Raw genomic sequence first — 24,186 nt, forward strand, 5'->3', positions numbered from 1 at the left:
TTACTTGATTCTGCTTTATACACAAAAACAGCTAAGGGTAATAATAGAAAATGGGTATGGCTCTGTTCAAAGAAAACTTGATTTGTAAAAACAGGCAATGGGTAGATAACAGTTTATCAACCTCTGCTTATCATACCTCATACTTTAATAGCACCAAGCTTTGTTCATGCTGATGCTTCTATCTAGAAAAGCTGTTTCCTCTACTAAGCTTGCAGAAGCAGAGCCTTTCTGGTTTCACATCTGTATCTCTAGCCCCTGACTAGTACTTTTTTTTTTTTTAAGACTTTATTTGAGGACGGGGTTGCAGGGGTGTGTGCATGAACAGGGGGAGGGAGAAGCAGATTCCTCACTGAGCAGGAACCCTAACTCTGGGCTCCATCCCTGGACCTGGAGATCATGCTGGGGAGCCACCCCAGCACCCCTAAATAGTAGTTTTTAATCCACTTGGAATTTAGATCTTGTAGGTAATTGGACATCTACAGGGAGCATTGTGAAAGGGAGCTACATAGGAAGTCTCCTTTAGAAAATTGAATGTTAAATTTTATTTACTGATGAGGTGCCATAACTATTTGAAATTTTTTATATTTTAAAATTTGGGTGGTGGCAGTCTAAATTACAGAATTTTTTTTTTTTTTTTTTTTTTTTTTTAAATTACAGAATTTTAACAATTGCCTACTCTGGTGTATGTATGCTTGCTTGCTTTCTTTTTTTTTTTTTTTTTTTTTAACTCTGGTATATTTTAAAAGCAGAAACCTTCACTTATGTTAGCAAATTTGGTCCTGTGGCCATTTCTCAATAACTACTTGATTGAGTAATCGGGTGCTGGGATCCAACTCTAAAAAGAACTGGAAGTAAAAGACCTTGTGGTGGGGGGCAAGGGCAGTATTAAAAGTAGAAAGATCAATTACTATATTTTGAGTTTGTATAGTTGAATGTGCCTTATTTTGTTCTGCTTCTCTTGTGTAGTTAAAACAATTACACAAAGTAACTGGTTTTGTATTTAGAATCTTGATGGAGACTTCTGGAACTTAAAAGAGGGCTAATTTCTTCTATATTCTCTATCAGTAGCTTCTTTTTAGTCTTATGATTGTTTAGGCATAGCATGTAATCATCCAAACAATACTTATTTTCCCTTTCTGATCTTCAGTTGAGTTTCAAAGTAACTTGGAATTCTAATCAAGGGCATCAGGTTGTTGGGCAACCCGGGTGGCTCAGCGGTTTAGCGCTGCCTTCAGCCGAGGGTGTGATCCTGGAGACCCGGGATCGAGTCCCACGTCGGGCTCCCTGAATGGAGCCTGCTTCTCCCTCTGCCTGTGTCTGTGCTTCTTTCTCTGAGTCTCTCATGAATAAATAAATAAAATCTTTAAAAAAAAGACATCAGGTTTTTACTAGTAACAGAAGTATTTAATGTTAAACAACTGGAATGAGAGTTGCATTCATTTTTCTTTTCAGCACTTCAGATCATGCTGATTCATTTCTTGGCTAGAAGTTGGCTAATTTTTTAGCCAGGTCCTACATCCCTTTCCCCTCCTCAAAAAACATAATCAAATTTACTACTCCAGAGCCCTTATTTGAGTGTAATAAAACTTTGTTACCAGAAATCATTTAAAATCTTTGTGTTTAAAACCTAAAGCTGAATGTTCTGGATTAAGCTAGGGAAAGGACACTGAGTGGTTGCAAATAGTTACTTTTGTCTTTAAAATGTGTTTATTTGCTTTTAAAGTACTATAGTTTTTACAGTGACTCTTCAGTATAGTCCTCCTGTCTCTCCTGCCAAAAAGGGAGGGGAAAGAGGCAGGTTGACAACAGTTTGTGGGGGACAACAAAAGGCAATGTTATAGCATCAATGGGCCAAAATTAAAAGTTTTGTTTTTCTCAACATACAACTAAATATACATTTATCTTTACATTAAGTAGACTTAACAATAATGGGGCATCAAGTAATACAGACTTCAGGAATTTATTTGTTGCAAAATGTGAGTTCTGTACTTCGCTAAAAGAAAAAAATGTTGGATTAAAATTTTTTTTTAATTTTTATTTTTTTTTTCTTTTTTATTTATTTATGATAGTCACAGAGAGAGAGAGAGAGGCAGAGACACAGGCAGAGGGAGAAGCGGGCTCCATGCACCGGGAGCCCGATGTGGGATTCGATCCCGGGTCTCCAGGATCGCGCCCTGGGCCAAAGGCAGGCGCCAAACCGCTGCGCCACCCAGGGATCCCTTTTTTTTTTTTTTTTTTTTAATTTTTATTTTTTGGATTAAAATTTTTGAAGTCAGTTCAACTAAGGAAAGCCTTACCTTTGGACTTCTTCACATAAGCCATTCTGAGGTACAGACATGTGTAGGATAACAGCTCTAATGACCATTTCAACTATTTCTAATTGTCTGAAACTAATAGAATTAGAAATTATATTAGAGTGATAGATACGAGTGTCATGGGTAGAATAGCCTTCCCGATATATATTCTTTTTCCCAGATTAGATTGATCACAATTCTCTCCCCTGCTTAGACCTAGGAGATGGGTTTTCCTGCCATTCTTTGGGTATCCAGTGATTTAAAGCCCATAGGTGGCATCCTATGGGATCTAAGTTCTTAGACCAAGTGACAGCTAGTATATTATTTCTCAGTCTTTGTTTAATCAGGCAATTGTTGTGCTAACTTGAATGCAATTTTATCTGGATAATTACTTTGATTATTTTGAATAATTAACCTATTTATTGTTCCAAACGTCCAAATCTGATAAATTTTCAAAACTTAAAAGTTTTTTAGGAGTGAATTATTCTTTTTTAAGATTTTATTTATTTTTCATGAGAGACATAGTGAGAGGCAGAGAGAGAAGCAGGCTCCGTGTAGGGAGCCTGATGTGGGATTCGACCCCTGGATCATGCCCTGAGCCAAAGGCAGATGCTCAAACCACTGAGCCACCCAGACGTCACTTTTAGGAGTGAATTTGTTGGAAATAGAGGAGAGTAGGGAGAATGTGATCTACCTACCATTCTCTACCTCCCATAAAGTAATAATTTGAGATTTATATACTATTAGGCCTAGGGAGAGATTATGTTGTACTCTAACTGTAACCCACGTCCAGATATATCCTATCTTCATGAGCTCTAGTTTTATTTATTTTATTTTATTTTATTTTATTTTATTTTATTTTATTTTATTTTATTTTATTTTATTTTATTTTATTTTATTTTATTTTTAGTTTTATTTATTTATGATAGTCACAGAGAGAGAGAGAGAGAGAGGCAGAGACACAGGCAGAGGGATAAGCAGGCTCCATGCACCGGGAGCCCGACGTGGGATTCGATCCCGGGTCTCCAGGATCGCGCCCTGGGCCAAAGGCAGGCGCCAAACCGCTGCGCCACCCAGGGATCCCTAGTTTTATTTTTTAATTAGAATTAGCTGCTGGTAAACTGTATGAAATACAGTTACACAAAATCCAGTTAAACAGAATAAAGGTACTTTTTTGTCTTTTCAGAATGGCAGTTGGATGGTCATGGGAAGAGCACTTACTCTCAGTCCTAGTTATAGTTCATTCCTGTTACTGTGTAGTCTTTGTTTACATTGTAAACCTAGTGGAGTATTTCCTTTCAAGGTATTGTAGTTCCTATTTCCTGTTCTTTGGTTCTTGTGGTATGGTGGTCATCTACTGTCTTATTCATCAAACCTTCAGATAAGCCCTCTGTACAGCTTTCTGGAATGCTTCCAGATAGAATTTTTTTTGCCTTTTCTCTGTATGTCACTATAGTTTGGTCTTGCACATATTTTCTTTACTGTAAGATATCAAAGTAAGCACATTAGGATCACATTTGAATGGAGTTGGAGCAAATGAGAATCGTGTTTACTAATAAATGGGTATGGATTGGCATTTTGACCTTATGGGTTAAAAATAAAGAGTAGGTGTAGTTTGAAGAACAGAACCACTTGCCTATAGCAAAGAGTTAAGTAAAATTTTAATAAGGCATTTTAAGCATCATGCTTAATCAAATTTGAATGCTTCATTCAGAAAATTTAGGGTTATAACCCATGGGTTATGATGGGTTGCCAAAAAATACTATTAACATGTTTTTAATAACAATGAGCTGTTACAAGAAATATTTAATCTATAGCAGGCTTCAGCATATCTTTGCTATTTTAATAGACAGAATTGCTCTCCTGGTAGTTTGATTTCAGATAATAATTGACTTTGTATAACCAATTTAAGGCAATCTGAAAGACATTTCTTAAGAATTCCAAGAGATTAATTAAGAGTCACCACTCAATCTTTATCTAAGATTTAGTAGAACTGTGCTATTTCAACCCTACCTTCAGGCCAGCAATAACCAGTCTAGATTTTTTAGGTTTTTCTTTTCTTTTTTTTTTTTTTTTTTAAGGTTTTATTTATTTATTCACGAGAGACAGAGAAAGAGGTACAGAGACACAGGCCGAGGGAGAAGCAGGCCCCATGCAGGGAGCCCGACATGGGACTCGATTCCGGGTCTCCAGGATCAGGCCCTGGGCTGAAGGCAGTGCTAAACCGCTGAGCCACCGGGCCTGCCCGATTTTTTTTTAGGTTTAAAGTGAAAAGTGTAGCTTTAAATTTTGCTCTGTAAAACTTAGCATATAAAATAATTATTTTTTTTCCTTTGCAGAAATGGAATCTGTTTGGAATTTGCAGAAGCAAGGTAAGAATGGTTAGGTTCCCTAAAATGTTAGTACTAATGACTAGTGTATGTTTGGGTGGGAATAATCTAGTGTTATTTCACTAAGTGACTAGGCTTTGTATTTTGAATTATTTAATAAATGCAGTTAAAAGACATGGCTGCTATACTAGGATTGCTAAGGATGGAATAACACTGTAAGTGAAAAGAGTATATGAAAATAGTCTTCACCTGCTAGGTGAAGAACATGAATTTTTTCCCCTCTGAGATGAAAGTAAGACAGAACATAAATACTTTTAATATAGGAAACCAGCATAAATGTTTCCACTTATAGTCAGTCTTTATCTGTATTTGTGGTAGACAAGTGGTAGCCTGAACTGAAATAGTTGAGAAAAATATTAGCTGTTTTTTTTTTTTTTCTATTATTAGCTGTTTTAGGCTAGCCTCATTTGTGCTTCAAAGTAATAGATGGTTAAAAATCTAAAGAAGAGCAAAGTAGCTTCCTTCACGAACCACGTATAAGATGTGAATAGTAGGAAGGCAGAGGGACTGAATGATCCACATCTGAATTGTTAAGAATTTTCAAAAAATTTAAATTGCTTATCCTAATTATTGTGTGCTTTTCCAAATATATTAAAATGCAGTAGCTGTGGAATACCCGAAATAAAGTTAAATGTCAGTCTCAAGAACTAGTCACTAATAGAATTGGGCTTTTAGAATCTTGACTGAATTGCATCCATTTCCATCCACTTTGCTAGCTAATACAAGTGAGAGAGGTCACTGTGTAGCTAGCAAGTGGCAAAATTAAATGTAGGTTTCTTTGGGGGTGCCTGGCTGGCTCACTTGGAAGAACAGGAGACTCTTGATCTCAGGGTTGTGAATTAGAGCCCCACATAGGGTATAGAGATTACTTAAAAAATAAAATCTTAAAAAAAAAAAAAAAAAGGTTTCCCTGATTTCCCAGCATTGCTCCTCCTTCCATCTCCCTTGTACTTAGGGCAGGTCTTACTTGTCCAACACAGCTGTGGTCTGAAGGTAACTAGCAAGATCTTATTTTGAGTTTCTTTCTGTGTGCCTTATTCAAAGGAAAATGAAAAAAAGGTAGACTAGAAAATAATATCTGCAAAAGTAGACATCCCTATATTTACTGTAAAATGGTTATTAACTATTAAGAATGAGCATTATCTTCATAGCAGGTTGTTAGAGGGTGGCTGTTGTAGTCCTAGAAAGGATATTATCTCTGCACTAAATTAGATTGACTCAGGCAGAGGTGAGCTTGAGATCTTTATTACTATTTTTAGGCCTTTATACTTTTCCATTAAGTGACAAGTTTTATTAGTTTCCTATTTTTTATTAAAAGCATGTGCTTTTTTAAGTTCTTATGATAGGTGGAAATGGTACATAATAAAATTACTGCCTCTCTTGAAGAAGGAAGCATATAGCTAAATAATTGGAATTTAGAGTAACATTGGAATCTTTATACATGTTGCTGAGAAGACAGACTGGTGGTGCTATGGGAAATTTGGAGGAAGGAAGAAATATGTCATGATTAGGACTGAACTGATATTTCTGGCCAAACTTAACCTGAAGTGTTTGGTGCTAGATGTTACTTGAACAGTTCCTTACTAGACATTCCACACAGGTTAAATTAAATTTTGACTTCATTTTATTGAAAAGAACAAAAAAAAATCCAAGTATTTGTTTTAGTATTGAATTATTGACAATTTAATAAGGCTTTTATAATTGGGAGAAACACAAACCCTTGTCACTTGTCCACTGAACTCAACCCCTTTCTAATCCATAGGAGTTGAAGCCCTCACTGGCTAGAGAACCCTTTTCTGGAAATCCTTTTGGATGTCAAACTATTGGGTTGTGGAAAAGTAGATCATATATGTATTAATACAAAGAAGTCTTTATTTTTTAATTTTTTAGGGGTAGCGGACAGAGGAAGAGAGAGAATCCTAAGCATGCTTCATACCCCATACAGAGCCCAACATGGAGCCCAATGCAGGGCTTGATTTCAACCCTGACATGACCTGAGACAAAATTGAATTAGGTAGAACCTGACACTTAACTAACTGAGCCACCCAGGCACCCCAAAGAAGTGGTCTTTAATTTGTGTTTATATAAAAGGAGGCAGCTAAAATGATGATGGTTATTTGAGATTTGTTATTTGGAATATGGGCATTTTGGCATTCCAGATCTCAGTTTTATTTATGTATTTTTTAACCTTCTCCCCAGATCCCAAGAGGATAATCACTTACAATGAAGCCATGGATAGTCCAGATCAATGAAGGACCAGACTGCCTATTTGTAACCTTTCTGCAGCATTAGAGCCACCGTTCATGGGGGACACAAGGCTTTTATGCTCCTAGATCTTCAACGCAGCAGAGGAACCATAAGTAGAATCACAGGATAATATATACAAATATATATATATACATATATATATATAGTTATTTAAAAAAAGGCAACTGAAAGTAATTAGACTTCTTAAGGAATCAAATTTATTTCAAGAGACTACACATGGTTATTTAATCTCCGGTACTGAATAGTTTTTTTTTTTCTTTTTTCTTTTGTTAATTTTTGTTTTTAAGTGTGAATGCAAGTGATTAATGAATACAGACTTATTAACAAGCGTGGTTCTAAAGTTCCTGCTGTCATCAACTTGGGCAAGAAATGACCCACTGGAAAGGCAAATCCACTTTTAAAAGATCAGTATCTTGTTCTGTGACTAAAGTGATACACTAATCACGGGGAACCCAGAATGATTCAACATTTTTCCCCCACTCCTCCCTTGATCTTTTGGTTATACTTTGAGCCCTGCGAGAATGCTGGATAAATGCCTTGAAGTTTGCAGGGGTGTATTTTTTTAGCGAATATGATTTGCATGTCTTGCCAGGAGTTAAGCAGCCTCTGTGGGGTGTCGGGGAAATTCTTTCTTTCTTTTCCTTTTATTTTTTGTGGGGTGGGCTTAGGGGAGGGCATTGAAGTTCTATAATTCTGGAATAGTTGATGGTACATAGTTCACTTGGCTTTGGTTACATGGACTTTAACAAGTGAAGAATCCATGAGTGTCATTTGAAGAAAAGTTACAGAACAAACAATTGGCTTTAGATATTTAATATGAAAAAAATATTCCTTTGCCCATATTTTAATGTAATTGTATAAGTGGGAGCAAAAATATATTCTGCTTTTCAACTGTAGGTGCTCCAGACTTGCTCTCTGTCACTAACACTAAATGTGCTGTTTTCCTTGTTTTTCATTGAACATCTAAAAAGAAACTTCTGTACCTTTCTGTAAATTCTTTTAGTTTTCAGAAAATTCTAAAAGGGGAAGAAAAATTTCCATGAAAATTATAAAATTTTTCATGTTTTTAGCCAGTGAGGAGGAGGTAATAAACCCTACCTATAGAAGGTGTGTTTTCATGCAAACTATACTTCTGAGCTTATTAGCTTCTAATTATATCTTAATAAATATATTTTATTACTAGAGCAAAATGGGTTTTTTAAGGAAAATAATGTGAAATTCTAGAAATTTTCTTTTGGGCAGAGAGGAGCATTAGCCCTGTCTTATCATCACATTGCCATCCTGTTGCACTGCAGCTTGTATATAGCATGCTAAAATAAATTTTCTTGTGTGTGTGCAGAAATTAAGGGTCCAGTTTAAGATTGAGTGATGTTAGTGGCATAAAAACAAGTTCTCTGGCCTGACATAACATCCCATCACATCTCTCTCTCTCTCTCTCTCTCTCTCTCTCTCACACACACACACACACACACACACAGAAATTAGTATATCCATGTATGTCAAATACAGGTTAAAATAGCAGGGCATTTATATAGAGAGGTGTAGTCTTCTAATAAAAGTAGACTGGATCCCTTGGGGTGTTTGGAGGAGAGGGTACCTACTTCTGCTCAAACCCTTTGCTTAAGAAATGTCCAATTTTGAGTGACTGTAGTATGGATGAGTTTTCTTGTTTTGTTGATTATTTGAGACTTTTAACATGTAGTTTGTGAAAGAAGCTGTTGGACTCCACATAGAGTAGAGAAAATATCTTCAGTCTGGATTTCTGCCCTGCTTAGATTTTAAAAGTATAAGCATGGATTGCCAATTCCATTTGATGTAAACAAAACTTTTTATACATAATATATATATATATAATAACTTATTGTATCAGTCCAGGTTCAGAAACTTGTGGTAGGCCAGTTCCAGATAGTTTCATTTCACCTGTAAACTGTATCACTTTTACTGATATTGTAATTTTCAAATGTATAATATGTTTACAGATGTGCCCTGCATTTAGTCTGCCTTGTTCCTATTTTGATTTTTGTTGAGTCTCCTGCCTGCTTGCCAAAAGCTAGGATGCTTCAGGCCCATGTACAATTGAAAGCAGAGGCATCCTTGAGCTTTAAAGCATTGAACAAACTGGAAAATGCAACATACCACATACTGAAGTGAAAGAAGTCTGTGTTTTTGTGTTTTTTTTTTTTTTTAATAAAAATTTTCAAAAAGTTAAAAAAAAAAAGATATAAGGTTGATTAAAGGACAAAAAAGGCTCCAGTTTGTTTTATAGGTTTTAAAGTTCTGCTGTGTGTTCAATTGCCTTGTGTAACCACTTGTCGCCTTAGGGCCAGATTTCCCCCTCACCTCCTCCCCTTCTTTTTTTTTAAACGTCCATTTTGCTTGCCTGGAATTTAAAAGCTCTTCTGTCTCACAACTCACAAGAAACTTTCTGGGTTTGTGACATAGAGGTTGAATGAATATAAATTTAAAAAGGAAAAAAACCCCAGCCCCCATCTAATTGGGCTTTTTAATTTAGAAGCAACACTTAAAAAATATCTTTAGAAATATGTTTTTCCTACTTCCCTTCCATATCCCTCAGGCCTCCATGTTTAGAGAAGCCAAAAAGAGAATGTATCCCTTACCTGTTTGTCCAAAGGTTTTTGAGAGTTCACTTCTAAATGAAACAATGCAACATTTCACCTTGATTTTCTCCACTGAAATTTCCTTGATTATATGGTTAGAGGTATATAGTTAGGAATGTCTTTCTGGGAACCCTAGTGCCCCATCATATTATTCATCAGTATTTTTGGGCATTGGGTTAATGGACTTAATTGCCTAGGTACAAGCAGGACTTTGGGACAAATCTCCTTTATGCTGTTTGGTAACACTTAACTCTACTTGTCGCAATCTTTCTCCTTAGGTCCTCACACAATTCCTTACAGAGCACTTATTAAAAAAAATCTTAAGAGTTGATCTGTTTTCTGATTATTTTTGTGTAAGCTTCTAAACAAACTTCAGCTGTGATTAATTTAGCACATTTAAATAACATTAATGTGTTATTGTTTGGTATAAAGAATTTTTCTTCAACTCAGAGTATTAGTACTGTAGCATAAACCAAATACAGTCTAGAGGGGATTTTTAACATCCCTCCATTATAAAGACTGAAAAAGGAGTGTCTGTGTGTATGTGTGCGTGTGTGTGTGTGGTGTGTGTGTGTGAGGGACAGAGGGAGATAGTAAAAATTAGTAAATGAATGTGTGTAAGACTTAGTATTCAGAGAATGAACTTGTATTTATTTTGTGCCATTTGTTTTCATTACACAGAATAAAAGTCAGGTGGTTTTAATCCTTAAAAGGGTAGTATTTGAAAAATGGCACTAAGAATGAAATCATGACCTATTTTTTTAATAGCTATGAAGATACTAATTATGGGTGAAGATTTCTTTTTAAATCTGTCTTGATTGTAGGCTTCTGTGTCACATACCACTCTTCTTGTAGATGTCTTGAATAATTCCCCCTTCCCCACAAAAGACAGGGTGTATTTATCTTTCTCTTTATTCACCCCCACCTTGCTGAACTGAAGTTAATTGCATAGCCTTTCCTCTGACTTTCTTAGAAATGAACTTTCACATAAAATATATATACAGCATCTGTAGTTAGCCCTTCCTCCTCCTTTCTGGGAGGGGTTAGACAATAATTAGGAATTTGTTAGTGCCAGTTTGTTTTTTCTTGGAATAAATGGCTGGAGAAATTATCTCCATTTTAGAATTTTGCTGTTCTCCTTAATCATCTGCTTACCTAGTCATTGAAAATTGCAAAAACTTGATAAAGGAAAAAAAAGTGCTGCATTGGTTTTTCAAATAAGTTTCTAGGGAAATACAGCAAATCTCATTAGTATTGTCCACAACACAAAATGTGTTTCTTTACAAAACATTACATAGCAGCAGTAGTTTCATACTTGGTTGTTAGTCTTGTTGCTAACCCAATTGGAGGCATCTAATGGTTTATCTTCTGAAAACTTTTAAACACAAAAAGCCATTTAGTGTGAAATTTTATGTCCTACCCAATGGCCACAGGCAAGGAAAACTGGAAGAGGACTTTGATTTAAAGTTGTAAGTAAGGAGGAAGTCATTCTGTCAAGGCTTTCTTCAGAGAAGTAAATGTAAAAGTCCCATTTCCAAGGATTAGGAGTATAGTTATGCCACTGGCTATATCCTCAACACATGATCCTTGTATACCTATGCTAACTGCAAAAGACTATATATAGTAGGACATATTATGGACAATTTTTATGATCACATCTGTTGATGGTGTACTAGTTGAATTAGATTCTGATTGGGCAGTGTCCTTTAATAGTCCTACCCATAATCAAACTGCTACATTTTGAAAGAGGATAGAATTTGCTCATCTTTTCTCTCCAGAGTATTAATACTTATTTAAATAAGGGGAGGGGCAGAGGGTAAGATTAGAAGTATGTTTAATAGCTGCTCTGAGTTTACAGATACATAGGTTACCTTTAGTTCTTAATACTGATGTTATTTTTATTAATGTGGCTAATCAACAGAGCACCAGGATTTTATGGTGACAAAGATGGGCTTATGCTTTGAGTATCTTAAAATCTTTCTTTTTAAATATACCTAAATCTGTTTGGCTGCGTGAGAGCCAGGACCACCTTGGGTTGGTTTAAAGAATGAAATCATTGGTTCCCCTCAAATGCACTGCTTTACTGAGTTTTAAATTTCACACTGTTTTGCTACTCATTAAGAATAAATAGAATTTTAAGTTGTCTGCATAATAGAAACACCCAGTGAAGCATGAATGGTGTGTTGCTTTTGCATTACTGGGAGTGTCCAATAGCAGTTAATAGAAACCTATGGAACAGCCATCCTCACGTGTGTTGGGATTGCTGATTCAAACTTCCCTATTTATCCACAAAATTTTGCTTATGTCCAGAGTTCTAAAGCCATTTTATAATACTGCAGTATCCCTTTTCTACAGCCTTACTAAAATAGCTACAAACATATTCCAATGCAGTATCCCTTTTCTACAGCCTTATTAAAATAGCTACAAACATTTTCCAATTCAGTTTCGCTTTCGTTGTATATCAAAGTTTTATTCTACAGACCAAGAAACCAACTTGAGGTAAATTACATAGCTTTCCATTTACCCTTTTTTCCTCAGGTGCTAAATAAAGGCTCCAAAAATGGATACTGCTTTAGTAATGTCTTTTATTCTTAAACATTTCTTTTGCTAGATGTAAAGATTTGGTGTTAACAAAAATGGTTTTAATATGTAAATATGAATGAATGCCTTTAGTTTGCCTGTTTGTCTATTAAGTCTGTTTCGTTTATCCTCAATAGAGGAGGATCCTTTCATAATCTTGAATACATTTCATTAGGAATTGTTGCATTAGGAATTTTTAGAGTGAAAATACAACTGTTTTCTGTCTTGGATTAATCCTGCTGCTGCTATGAGAAACTGAAAATCAAGAATGTGATGCACTTTTTACATTACTATATACCATACCTTTATAAGTTGCTTTGAATACCTTTATGGTAGCACAGCCACTAACAAAAGTGAATGAATTTAAAATTTTTCTTCAGGAGGGAATCAGTACAAATAAACTATTTATGATATTGGCCTATGAAGGACAGTAACTTATGAAAATAAAAATTGTTAGTATTACACTTTTTGGCCTTAAAATGTCTTCTACTACTGAAAATCTTTTAAATCTTAGTTTTGTTTCTGTTCCCTCTCTCTGCCTCAAAAAGAGGATTTTGGAAGAATGGTTTAAAGGAAGTATCATTTTGTTGCTGATTTATCTTTTAGAAAGAAAACAATTGTCTACTATATAAGTTGGGGGCTTTCTTGTTTGTATACAGAGGAGAAATAATGCCATCCGAGCCAGTCAGATTTAGTATAATCAATCAAAACTCAACTATTCTGCTTCTTTAGTGTATTTTTACTTAACAAAGATAAACTTTAGTAGGAATGCTACTTGACAAGAGGAAGTCATTTCTCAAGCACATACCCAAACTTGAAGGAGACTGAACCCAAAATAATGGAGGAAAAAAACACCAAATGGGGTGGAGGAATATGAGAAAGATACGTGGTCCAAAGCTATCTGGTTATATTTTGATGTTGCCAATATTGCCAAGCCAAATTTTTAATTTGCTTATTTAATATGTTTGTTGGCCAGAGATCTATTTTTATATCAATGTGCCTTGCATGTATATTAAAAAAGTATGGAAAGGCCATGTAGTAATGCCTAGGATAGTTGACGGTTCTTACCACCTCACTAATTTTTATGCAGTATGAAATGCTCATTCTATCGCCCAACTGGTGCTCTCTGTTTAAAGTTATAGGTCTTGTCACAAACTGGAACTATTTTATAAACTGGGGAAGTGATTTAATTTACTTTTTTTGTTGTTTCTTTTTTTGTTCTTAATCTGTTAGTGGCTGTTCTGTAGTGGGAAATAGTAAGAGGATTCTTCGCTCCCTTACCCTACCCCCTCAGCACCTTCTTCAAGTAATGTGATGACACCATTTCTTGTGTGCTTTGAAAAAAGTTTCAGCTTGCTGTCTCCTTTAGTGTTATAAAAAAAGTGTTATAAAAAGCATTGTTTGCAAAATCTAGGGAGATAATGGAGTCCACTTTAATTTGGAATTCTATGTGAGCTATGATCCCAAGTTACTGGCTCTTTCCAACTTAAAAAAAATATTGTTAAAGCACCTTGGCTTAGAAAATCTTAAGTATTTATGTCTGCAACAATTGTCTAAAAATAATGAACTGTGCAATTCTTGTCATTAAAAAAAGAAAAAAAAAAAAGATCTGAACTCTCCCTAATGTGACTTGTTAGTTTCTTTGTATTTCCTGCCAGTGTAAATGTGAAAAGCTTTGCTTGCATTACGTTTTAGAAATGCATTTTGCACACTCGAATTTTGCTGAAGCTCCATGAAAAGGTTAGATCTAAGTAGATGAATAAAGCTATGCACATGTTTTGAAAATTTAATTTGTGTGTCATTACCAAAAGTGACCTATCCTTATTTGCTGTTTTTAGCTTTACCATCTTTAGAAACATGGCTCAAAGTAATAGTTCTAGGCTAGTTCATCAGTAGAACTAGAAGAGAGGAAAACTGGCACCTATTTTAATAAACTTCAGTTTAAATGAGAGCTGGACTTGTATCTATTAAAGGGCTTTTCTTGAAACAGGGCAGTTTTATCAGCTTTACAAACTTCTGGATGCTCTCACTTCCTCGTGGAAACTTTGGTTTATTTGATCAAATAGAAATGGGAGGTAACTCAGATATGAGGGAAGGACCTTTGCCACATGGAGTTCTGTGACAATTCTGTGTTTTAAGCCTGGTTTAAAGGTAGGATAATCTTTTCCCCTTTATTGCTTTAGCATATGTTTGGTTTTACTGAATGAATGACGAGATTATAATCATTCATCTATTTAAAGATCAAAGCACAGGTTATTTTAAAGATAATGTGTATCTTTTAAAAGTTGCCCAAGCGGATTAGAATAAAGTGAAGAAATTGGGCGAATTTGGTTAAATTGCTGCAGTCTGCATGTACTAAATAGCTTTACTTCACATGTATGTGTACTTAAACAATTGTGTAGATGTACTGGCCAGGTTTGTCAAGTCATCTTTTAAAAGATTGTTTTGTAATCTACTTAGGACTTTTAGAGAAGAGGCTAAATAAGTTTAAGTAGAAGATAATATTAATGGTACTTTCCCCATGCTCCTAGATCTAAAAGAAATATTTCTGATTTGTAAGTTTTTTCCAATGTGTAGAAGAGGGTTACTTCTCTATCATCAAGTGTGCTTTTGATGTATGTTCTGTTGACTTTCATTGATTGAAAACAGCAAAAACCCTTCTTTCTGAAAGTGACGGTCAAAAACTAAATCTAGTAGTCAAGATTGCAAAGGTAGCCCATCATGCCTGGCCTAAAAAGTAAAAAATGCAGGAGAGTAGTAGCGTCATCTTAAGTTGGCCATGGCTACTTCTCCGCGTCTGTCAGTAGTTCACTTATGTTCAGTGTTAGAACAAACATTGAAGGAGCAAAGTAATTTCTGTGTCTTGTGTGCATCAACACTTAGGAGCTGAGTTACCTCTTCTCGATCTGCGGGAAAGGATAATTGGACTACAATTATGTTGAAGGATATTTTTCTTTCCCTCTCCCAACTAAATTTTTTTTTCAGTGTTTTTTTTTTGCCCAGTCAAAAAGATAGGCCTTTTCTAGATAAAAGAACAGTGGCCAGAAATTTACCCTTTTGCTAATTGCTTAGGTATTTGCCATAGCTGTTTCTGATGTCATGGATTCTGAGGAAGTGTCAGTTACATGATGATCTTCCTTTATTGATGTCTTACTCCATGTTCAGTGTTTTAAAAATATAAATTACAAACACTCAACATCCATACCCAGATTTACTTATTTTATCAGGAAAAAAACCTTGAGAAATTTGTAGATCAAATTAAGAGACAATAAGTGTACATTGTTGAATAAAAAATTTTAAAGTTTCTGAGGTGTTTGTGTTATCTTTTGTGTGCTTTTAAAAAATATATACTGAAAACTAAGATTGTGGGATGTACAAATTAAGTCTTAAGTGTACCATGGTCATATGTCATTGATTTAAAACAAATCATACAGATGCTTAGAATTGGCATATTTATTTTAAAATGACCTGTGAGAACAGCTATCCTATTCCTTAATGCCCATTGATCCTTAATGTTCTTCAATTGGAATAGGAAGCCAAAATTAAACTAAGCAGTTAAGCAACTAGATCTAAGTTGCCAAGATTCTGAATTTGTGACTTTATGTTGAAATACATGGCAATGCATATTTGAGAAACTCCCTAAGTTTGTATAGCATTGATTTGTCACAAGTTGAAAAAAATCAGTGCTAACATCAACATGTTAGAGTAGGGAATGTGGGGAAGGGATGTAAAAACATTTACCATAAGTGTGTTTGTTTGCCACTATATAGACTGATACATTTCATATGCTTTTATGTTCTTTGAGTTAAGGAAGAATTGTCAGTTGGCCTGCTGAGTGACTTGCAAGGATACAAAAGGAATTGGGGGTTTTATTGAAGCTTGTCTTTAAAAATTCTCAGCCCCATAGGTGTGATTTATAAAGTATGGTGGGGGACACCTGGGTTCTCAGTGGTTAAGCGTCTGTCTTCAGCTCAGGGCATGATCCTGAAGTTCCAGGATCGAGTCCCACATTGGGCTCCCTGCGTGGAGGCTACTTCTCCCTCTGCCTGTGTCTCTGCCTCTCTGTATCTTTCATGAATAAATAAATAAAAATCTTAAAAAAAAAAAAAAAAAGTATGGTGGGATGCCTGGGTGGCTCAGGTCTTAATCTCACAGTCCTGAGTTCTAGCTCCATGTTGGACTCCATGCTGGGTTTGGAGCCTACTTAAAAGGGCACCTGAGTGGTACTGTTAAGCATCCAACTGTTTTTGAAGGTTGTGATCTCAGAGTTGTGAGATAGAGCCCTGTGCCGGACTGTCCACTGATCATGGAATCTACCTAAGTTTCTCTCTCCTGCCCTTCCCCCCCCCCCCCCCACTTACACTCTTTCAAATCTTTTAAAAAAAAAAAAAATTGGGCATGTGGGTGGTTCAGTCGGTTAGGCATTGCCTTCAGCTCAGGTCATGATCTCGGGGTAGTGAGATTGAGTCCTGCTTTGGGCCCCCTGCTCAGCGGGAAGCCTGCTTTTCCTTCTCCCTCTGCCCCTCCCCCCCATTCATGCTTTGCTCTCTTTCAAGTAAATGAAATCTTTAAAAATCAGTAAAACTGGGGTACCTGAGTGGCTTGGTTGAGCATCTGCCTTTGGCTCAGGTCGTGATCCCGGGGTCCTGGGACTGAGTCCTGCATCGAATTCCCTGCATGGAGCCTGCTTCTCCCTCTGCCTTTGTCTCTGCCTCTCTCTCTCTCTCTCTGTTTCTCATGAATAAAAAGTAAAGCTAAAAGCATGGTAGTTCATTCAGTCTACACAGTTGTTGTTTTTTTTTTTTTTTTAATGACATTTATTGTGGATTTCAGCAGCTAACATAAAACTAGATTGCTTAGCAAGGTTCCTCTTGGAGCTTTCAATCCACTACTGTTGAATACGGCGAATTGATTGAATCTGGGAAGTCTGGGCATGAGAACCCCACTCTCTCCAGTGTTTATAGTCTCCTCCATGATGGTCACATTCCAAGATATATTGATACCCGCGATATCCAGGATACTGGTAGCAGACCCAGCTAGAAAATCCAAAGCACATTAGATTATTAAAACTAGTTAGGAAAGGGGTCAGTACCCTACAACCTGAGTCTCTTTCATCAACACAATTGGTATGGAATGCTTTTACGTTTAGAAAACAACAGCCATTCTAAATGTGCCAAGCACCATTTGTAGACATAATATGGCTATAGCTAGTTGAAAATTAACTTTTGATCATGAAAAAAATGTAAAAGGGCGCCTGGGTGGCCCAGTAAGTTAAGCATCTGACTCTTGGTTTTGGCGCAAGTCATGATCTCAGGGTTGTGAGATGGAGCTCCACGCTCAGTGGGAAATCTGCTGCTCTCCCTCTCCCTTTGCACCTCCCCCTACTTATGCATTCTCTTGCTCTCAATAAATCTTAAAAAAATAAAAAATTTAAAAAAAGAGTAGTCAACAAATAATTCCATAGAGAAATATTTAAGAGGGGGAAACACTGACCTTAAGTAGAAGTTGGTACCAACAACTTAAAATTTGAAAATTACTAATAACTAGAATGTGTCAGCCATACCAATATACTAATGTATGAAATCTCATAAACTATAACCATTGATGTATTCATACAAGGTTTACATTTGCAAGAGTTACTTTGAAATGTGCCCCATCCCTGTCTTTTGTACTTACGCCCCACATTGTATCTTCATGGAACCAACTTCATTGTTGAACCAACCCATGGCTTGCAAGGAGGGATAGTCATCACAGATCTCCCATTGGCGTCCAATGAAGTTTTCCTTCTCAAAGATGGTAATCTTAGACTCCTTATGATTCTGTAATGCAAAAAAATTTTAAATCATTTAGTACCCGTGTTGATGGCTGTCATCTTAATTCTTTAATTTCTACATTTTTCAAATTAAAAAAGCTTTTGGGGATCCCTGGGTGGCGCAGCGGTTTAGCGCCTGCCTTTGGCCCAGGGCGCGATCCTGGAGACCCGGGATCGAATCCCACGTCGGGCTCCCGGTGCATGGAGCCTGCTTCTCCCTCTGCCTGTGTCTTTGCCTCTCTCTCTCTCTGTGACTATCATAAATAAATAAAAAATTTAAAAATAAAAAAAAAAATTAAAAAAGCTTTTGGTTTACATTTTATTTTAAGAATGTTTCAGTATGGAGATATGGAGATAAAAATACTCAATCCTGTCCAAATTTAATACCGTAACATTTAAAATGTACAAATAATTGATATAATACTTTGGGGCAACAAAAATCATAGAAAATATAATAAGAGCAGGAAGAAACACACAGCCAACCAAGGGGGTTAATATTCACTTATGTGAGAAAAGATCACAGAAATTAATAGAAAAAGTAAGCCTGTGTGTGTATATGTGTGTGTACAGTGCTGGAAATAACCTGAAGTCTGGTAGGGGATATGAATACTACACAAACATTAAGACAGAGACTAACCTGTATGAAGTACAAAAACGCAAACCTAGCTCTCACTAGTTCTGCACTGAAGATCTGCCCTCGTAAGTATTCACTTCTGCCAATCTTTTAGCTTAATGAAAATACCTTCTAGTAGGGAAAAAATCAAAGGGCAAATTTTGAAACAGAGGGACCAATGTTCTCTCTTTTATCCTTCCTGCTGCATTTCAACGTAACTGATGAGAAGTAGCACTAAATGTCCATCCACACGCACCCTCTCTTGCACCATCCCCCCACGTGCACAGAAGTGAAAAATTCAGACTCACGGCTGAACAGATGGGGCGGAAGGACATGAGGCGCTCAATGTGGTAGGCGTTACTCCCGCTCCAGGCGTCCCAGCGAGGGTACTCTCCTCTCTCCAAGATGAACTGTTGCCCACAGAAGCTGGTATGCTCATAACCAATCCAGCTGCCAGAGACAAGCAGTGGGGTTTGTTGGTGGTGTTCAGAGCCTACATGGCCTCAGGGAGAGGCATCTTTTTTTTTTTTTATTAAGATTTTATTTATTCACGAGAGACAGAGAAAGGCAGAGACATAGGCAGGGGAGAAGCCGGCTTATCAAGCCAATTTCAAGAGAGCCATGCAAAGTGATACATTTGTCACAAGAGGCGGGGAATGAGCTGGCAGCTACCTGAAGCAAGTTTGTGAATGTAATGTTTGTTTGGGGATTATCCACTGAAAGGGTCTGCTTCACTGACCTGAGTAATGTGTATGAACAAAGTCAGTCTGAAATTAGATTTCCTTTCTCTCCAAGTCCCCTTATTCTCTACTTGGAGCTCCAGGTTCAGGATCTAGTGACTGACTATTGCTTTGGCTCCAGCCAAACCTACTGGCTTCTCCCTAAGGAAGCAAAGGGATGAACAGGCAGCTGATGGATTACTAGTCTCTTGTTTCCCGATAACTTTGTGGGTTCTAGCTCCTGCTGTCACACACCTGTTCCTTATTTATTTATTTATTTATTTATTTATTTATTTATTTATTTATTTATTTTAAAGATTTTATTTATTTATTCATGAGAGACTCAGAGAGAGAGGCAGAGACACAGGCAGAGGGAGAAGCAGGCTCCATGCAGGGAGCCGGATGCGGGACTAGATTCTGGGACTCCAGGATCACACCCTGAGCCGAAGGCAGACACTTAATAGCTGAACCACCCAGGCATCCCTGTTCCTTATTTATTAAAACACCTCAGGTCCACTTTTCACAACCAAGTCTCTGCTACCAGTGACATCTTAAAGTATTTTACTCCCTTTAAAGGGTTAGCTCAGTTTAGTGGCCCACAACTTGTGGAAGCCGGAAGCCTCTCTGTGTGCTATGCCGGCTTCACTTAGGCTAAGGGAGAGACCTTTCCTTGGTGGTAAAGGCTTCAACTATCCTGCCAAAGAGTCAGGAAACAAACCACGAGTCTAATTCGTCCAAGAAATTAATCATCAACAAGAAACTCTTGAATGACTAACTGGGGCCTGATAGAGCTCTCACGTCCTGGAGTTGAGTTCCTTTTTACACAGAGAAACTAGCCGGTAGTGCCTTTGCAGGAGGGAGTTAGCTGGAAAGAGGTTGCTGCTTGCGGTTTCTTCTATTTTTCTGTTGGCAAGACAAACTAAAGGGTCCTGTGCCTCTTCTGAGAGAATCCTATGTAGCAGCCTATGAGCTCTAGGGGCACAGATCTGATTCCTGTCACTGCCCCACCCCATGGTCTACATTTCCTTAATGATCCCCTCCTCAAATCTATTACCAATCCACGAGAATCTTCAGTTCCTTCTAGTTTTGAGTTACTAAATTACACATATAGTGATTTCCTTTGAGACTACCTCCATATGGACGCCTTTCTCCCAGAAATGATTAGAATCTGGGGGAACATCTTTTTTCCCTATCCCCACCTTTATGGCCCCATGTCTCCAGAGACCACAAATATGGGTCCCAAGGTTCTGCTGAGGTCCATACTCACGCGCCGCATTCCACCTTGAGAGACCGGACATTATCAAAACTGCGCTCAGAGACATTTGGGCAGGAGCTGGTGAACTCCATCCTCTTGCCCTGGAAATTCTCCTGATCATAGATGGTTATCTGAATGGAATTGAATGGGAAAACAGAGTTTGAATGTGGTACTTCAGGAAGAGCAGAGGCCCAGGTCAAGAGCTTAACTTTGGTCTGTAGCCCAGGATGTCTGGTAAGGTCTCTTCCAGTATAGACAGGATAGGAAGGAGTTTGGATTATACCACTGGTTGGTGGTGTTTACATGTCCAGGCAAGGGATGAAGTGTAAGGATTGGTTTATGATAGGAATTGTTTGCCAAGGACAATGCCTGATCTAGTGGACAGGCCAAGGACTCATAAACTCTTATTCCACCTTACTTTCTGCATAAATGTGGCCCAGAAGTAAGGACTCTGAGACTCCCAGAACTTCCTGTGGGTTATTTATTATCTTCTCCAGTCATATTCAATACAGAAATGCAAGGTGTAAATGGAGAATTGTGATAAACCCATTTCATACCTTGAACTAGAATTTGGCTCTTGAACCTGGCTAGAGGACAAACTCCCAAAGCTGTGAGCTGTCCTTAGAGTTAACCCAGTGAAAAGGGTAGGGTTGTTGAGGAAAATAGTGAAAAGCTGAGGATTAGCCACTTCAGGCAATGGTTACAATCAACCTCAGGCTGAGAGTGAGAAGACCTTGTTTGGGATCTGGTAGCAAATCTCTTTTTATTTCTGGGACTCCAGTTTCTCCATGGCAGCATCATCCACTCCGGACTGCTCTATTTTTTTTTTTTAATTCTTTTTAAAAATTATTTTATTTTTAAGTAATCTCTACACTCAACATGGGGCTCCAACCCACAACCCCGAGATCACGAGCTGCATGTTCCACCTAGTGAGCCAGCCAGGTGCCCCTGGGCTGCTCTGTTTTAAGATTATTTTAGTAGTGTGGAGGAGAGGTGACCTAGAAAACTAGGTGTCATCTTCCACCCATCATGGGCTTCCAGGGTCATCCTCTGTCCAAATGGGGCATCCTGAAAGATCCTTCCTGAGACAGCATATGGAGGTTGGGTAGACCCTTGCCCTAAAACTGGTATATTACTTGCCAGTCATTCTCCCATGCAAAGCACAGCCCTGGTGGCTGCCCTATGGCAATATCTCATGCTCTGCCCTGTGGGACGGCTCAGTATTCCACGTGATGGAGGTGAGCTTACCTTCCATGGCCCCACGGACCCCGGCATGGGGTTAGTTTGAGCCATCTTGGTGGTTGGAAGGGTTTCTGGAAGACAAAACACATATCAGTGACATGGCCTCTGGGCTGGAGGTTGAGGTGACAGCACAGAAGAAAGGAAAAGAAGGTTTAAGTCCAGTAGATAGACTTTTACTGGGGTCCCTGCTTTGCCTCTCATTTGCCGAGCCTCCATTTTTTTTCCCATTGGTTGAGCTTCCACAAGCAGTGATGGAGGGGATTAGAAGCAATAATTCAGGGAAGGTGCCAACAGGCCATGGGACCTCTTGGCTTGTGTCACTGTCACCCTCTTGCCTGCTTCCAGGTACCCCGTACGGGTTGCAGCACTGCCTCAGCCCCGCCTACCAGTGTAAACTCCTTGGTTACCATCCAGTCCACACACAGCATATGGTCCTTTTCCACCTGGCTCCTTACAGCCCCAAGCCACCCGGCACTAAAGGACCCTGCCACCATTCCTTCCCAGGTCTGTCTTCTAGACTCGCCCAGCCTTGGTCTTGCCTCCTCAGAGAGACTTTGTTGCTTTTCCAGCCTGTGCTGACTCACTTTCTTTCCTGACTTCTAGCACTCATCAGAGTCCCAATCTGTCTCTCCATGGAAGGTGTCCCAAGTGAACATCTCTGTGGCAAGGCCTGGGTCTCCTGGCTGACGATTTGGCACTGGGCTGAGCCCAAGTCTGAGAAGCAGGGGGTTGAGGGGAGGATGAGTGGCATTGAAGAAGTCTTACTGAAAGCAAGTGAGCGAGAAATGGGGATGATGATAGCCAATGACATCCTCACTGGATGCCAAGCCCTGCTCTAGACGCTTGATATGCATTAATATATGTCATCTTCATACCCCAAGCCTGTGAGGTTAGTATTGTCATTATCCCCATTTTACAAGGATATTGAGGCTCCTGGAGTTTAGGTAGACAGAAAAAGTGGTAGCAAGAGGAAAGGAAGGAAGGATCAGAGGGAGGGAAGGAGGGCAGAAGAAAGGCAGCTTCCGTGGCTCAACCACAGTAGCCCTTCTTTCTGGCTGGTATCAGCCCCAAGAGCCGATGCACATGATCTCTGACACAGCTTTCCATTCTGCCCCTCTGATGAAGCCTTTCCCAGCTCCTGCCCCCCATCCCTCCTCCTGATGCCCTAGGAGCCAGCTTACTTCTTGGAGCCCCACACACCCTCTCAGCCATGATCGCTGGGCCAGTGCTTACGGCCATATAAATGACTCCTCTTGGGGCAGTGAGCCTTATAAATGACTCCTCTTGGGGCAGTGAGCGAAGGCTGCTTCCCCCCAGAGTTCTCTCTCTCCTCCAGTCAGGCCAGGATGCTTGGACCTCAGGGCAGGAGCCCTGGGCCCCCTCCTGGGAGTGTCTCCATTGGGGAAGGATCAGAAGGGCCAGGGCACCCGCTGGGCCTTACTCACCCAGCTCCTGCTGCACAGTCTGGGTCTCCATCTGGTGCCACCTTCCTCTGCGGCCCTGCTCTTTATAGCCCTCTGGCCGATGGCCTCTGGCCCTGTCAGCACTCTGCTTTCCCTCTGCTTTTGTTCCCCCTGATCCCCAGAGCTTTGGTGGCTCAGCCAGCTGGGCAGGCCTCCCCCCACGGCTTTTGTTTAAACCAGGGAAACAGAAATCCAAAGAGGCCCTGCTGCTGCAGGCAAGGCTGGCTGGCGGCTGCAGACCTCGGCTGCGCTGGTCTTGATCTCAGAACAGCTGCAAGGTGAGGCCCGCCGGTTTGCCAGTTCTCGGTGTGAGCACTTGTCCCCTACGCTTCTCCGAGTTCCGGGAGCCATCCTGGGACCTTCCTTGGGCCCCACATCAAAGCCAACACATCAAAACAGACCTCACTTCCCAGCCAGGATATATGGTTTTGTTGTTAAAAAATGTGAAAGGAAAAAAAATGTGAAAGGACTATAAAAATTCTGAATTTTATTAGGAGAAATAAAGAAGAAAGAAAGAAAGAAAGAAAGAAAGAAAGAAAGAAAGAAAGAAAGAAAGAAAGAAAGAAAGAAAAGAAAAGAAAGAAGAAAAAAGAAAGAAAGAAAGAAAGAAAGAAAGAGAAAGAAAGAAAGAAAGAAAGAAAGAAAGAAAGAAAGAAAGAAAGAAAAAGAAAGAAAGAAAGAAAGAAAGAAAAGGTTTACTGTGTTCTCAGGAATCTTATATTATGTTTATATAGACATGTAAGGGCTGAATTCAGTTATGGTTGACTAGTGGACATGAATCTCTCTGCCGCTATTTTATTAAATATTTGTCTTAATTTTGCAGTTTTATTTTAAATTTGGGGGCCAGTAAATCTTTTGGGGTTGTTACTATATTGTTTCAGGACCTTGGAGATCTCACAGGCCTAAGGCACTATGCCTATAATACCCTAAAG

At 38.6% G+C, this 24,186-nt stretch overlaps 2 protein-coding genes across 2 annotated transcripts in view; one reads left to right on the forward strand and one right to left on the reverse strand.

The window, feature by feature from the left end:
- NUFIP2 (nuclear FMR1 interacting protein 2) overlaps positions 1 to 15,455 on the forward strand; it is a 30,409-nt gene extending 14,954 nt beyond the window's left edge. Inside the window, exons 3-4 of the mRNA XM_041724576.1 lie at positions 4,634 to 4,666; positions 6,884 to 15,455. Of these exons, the coding sequence (XP_041580510.1) occupies positions 4,634 to 4,666; positions 6,884 to 6,936 (86 nt within the window). The 3' untranslated portion in view covers positions 6,937 to 15,455. The remainder of the gene's footprint in view (positions 1 to 4,633; positions 4,667 to 6,883) is intronic.
- Positions 15,456 to 17,038: 1,583 nt separating this feature from the next.
- Positions 17,039 to 23,267, reverse strand: CRYBA1 (crystallin beta A1). The gene is made up of 6 exons (XM_041726705.1): positions 23,237 to 23,267; positions 21,798 to 21,862; positions 20,562 to 20,680; positions 18,884 to 19,025; positions 17,827 to 17,969; positions 17,039 to 17,186 (listed from the first exon to the last, which is right to left on the reverse strand). The coding sequence occupies exons 1-6, from the start codon at positions 23,265 to 23,267 to the stop codon at positions 17,039 to 17,041; spliced, it is 648 nt and encodes a 215-aa protein (XP_041582639.1).
- Positions 23,268 to 24,186: the final 919 nt, after the last annotated feature.

This window comes from Vulpes lagopus, chromosome 12 (assembly GCF_018345385.1).
Source record: "Vulpes lagopus strain Blue_001 chromosome 12, ASM1834538v1, whole genome shotgun sequence".
NCBI lineage: Eukaryota > Metazoa > Chordata > Mammalia > Carnivora > Canidae > Vulpes > Vulpes lagopus.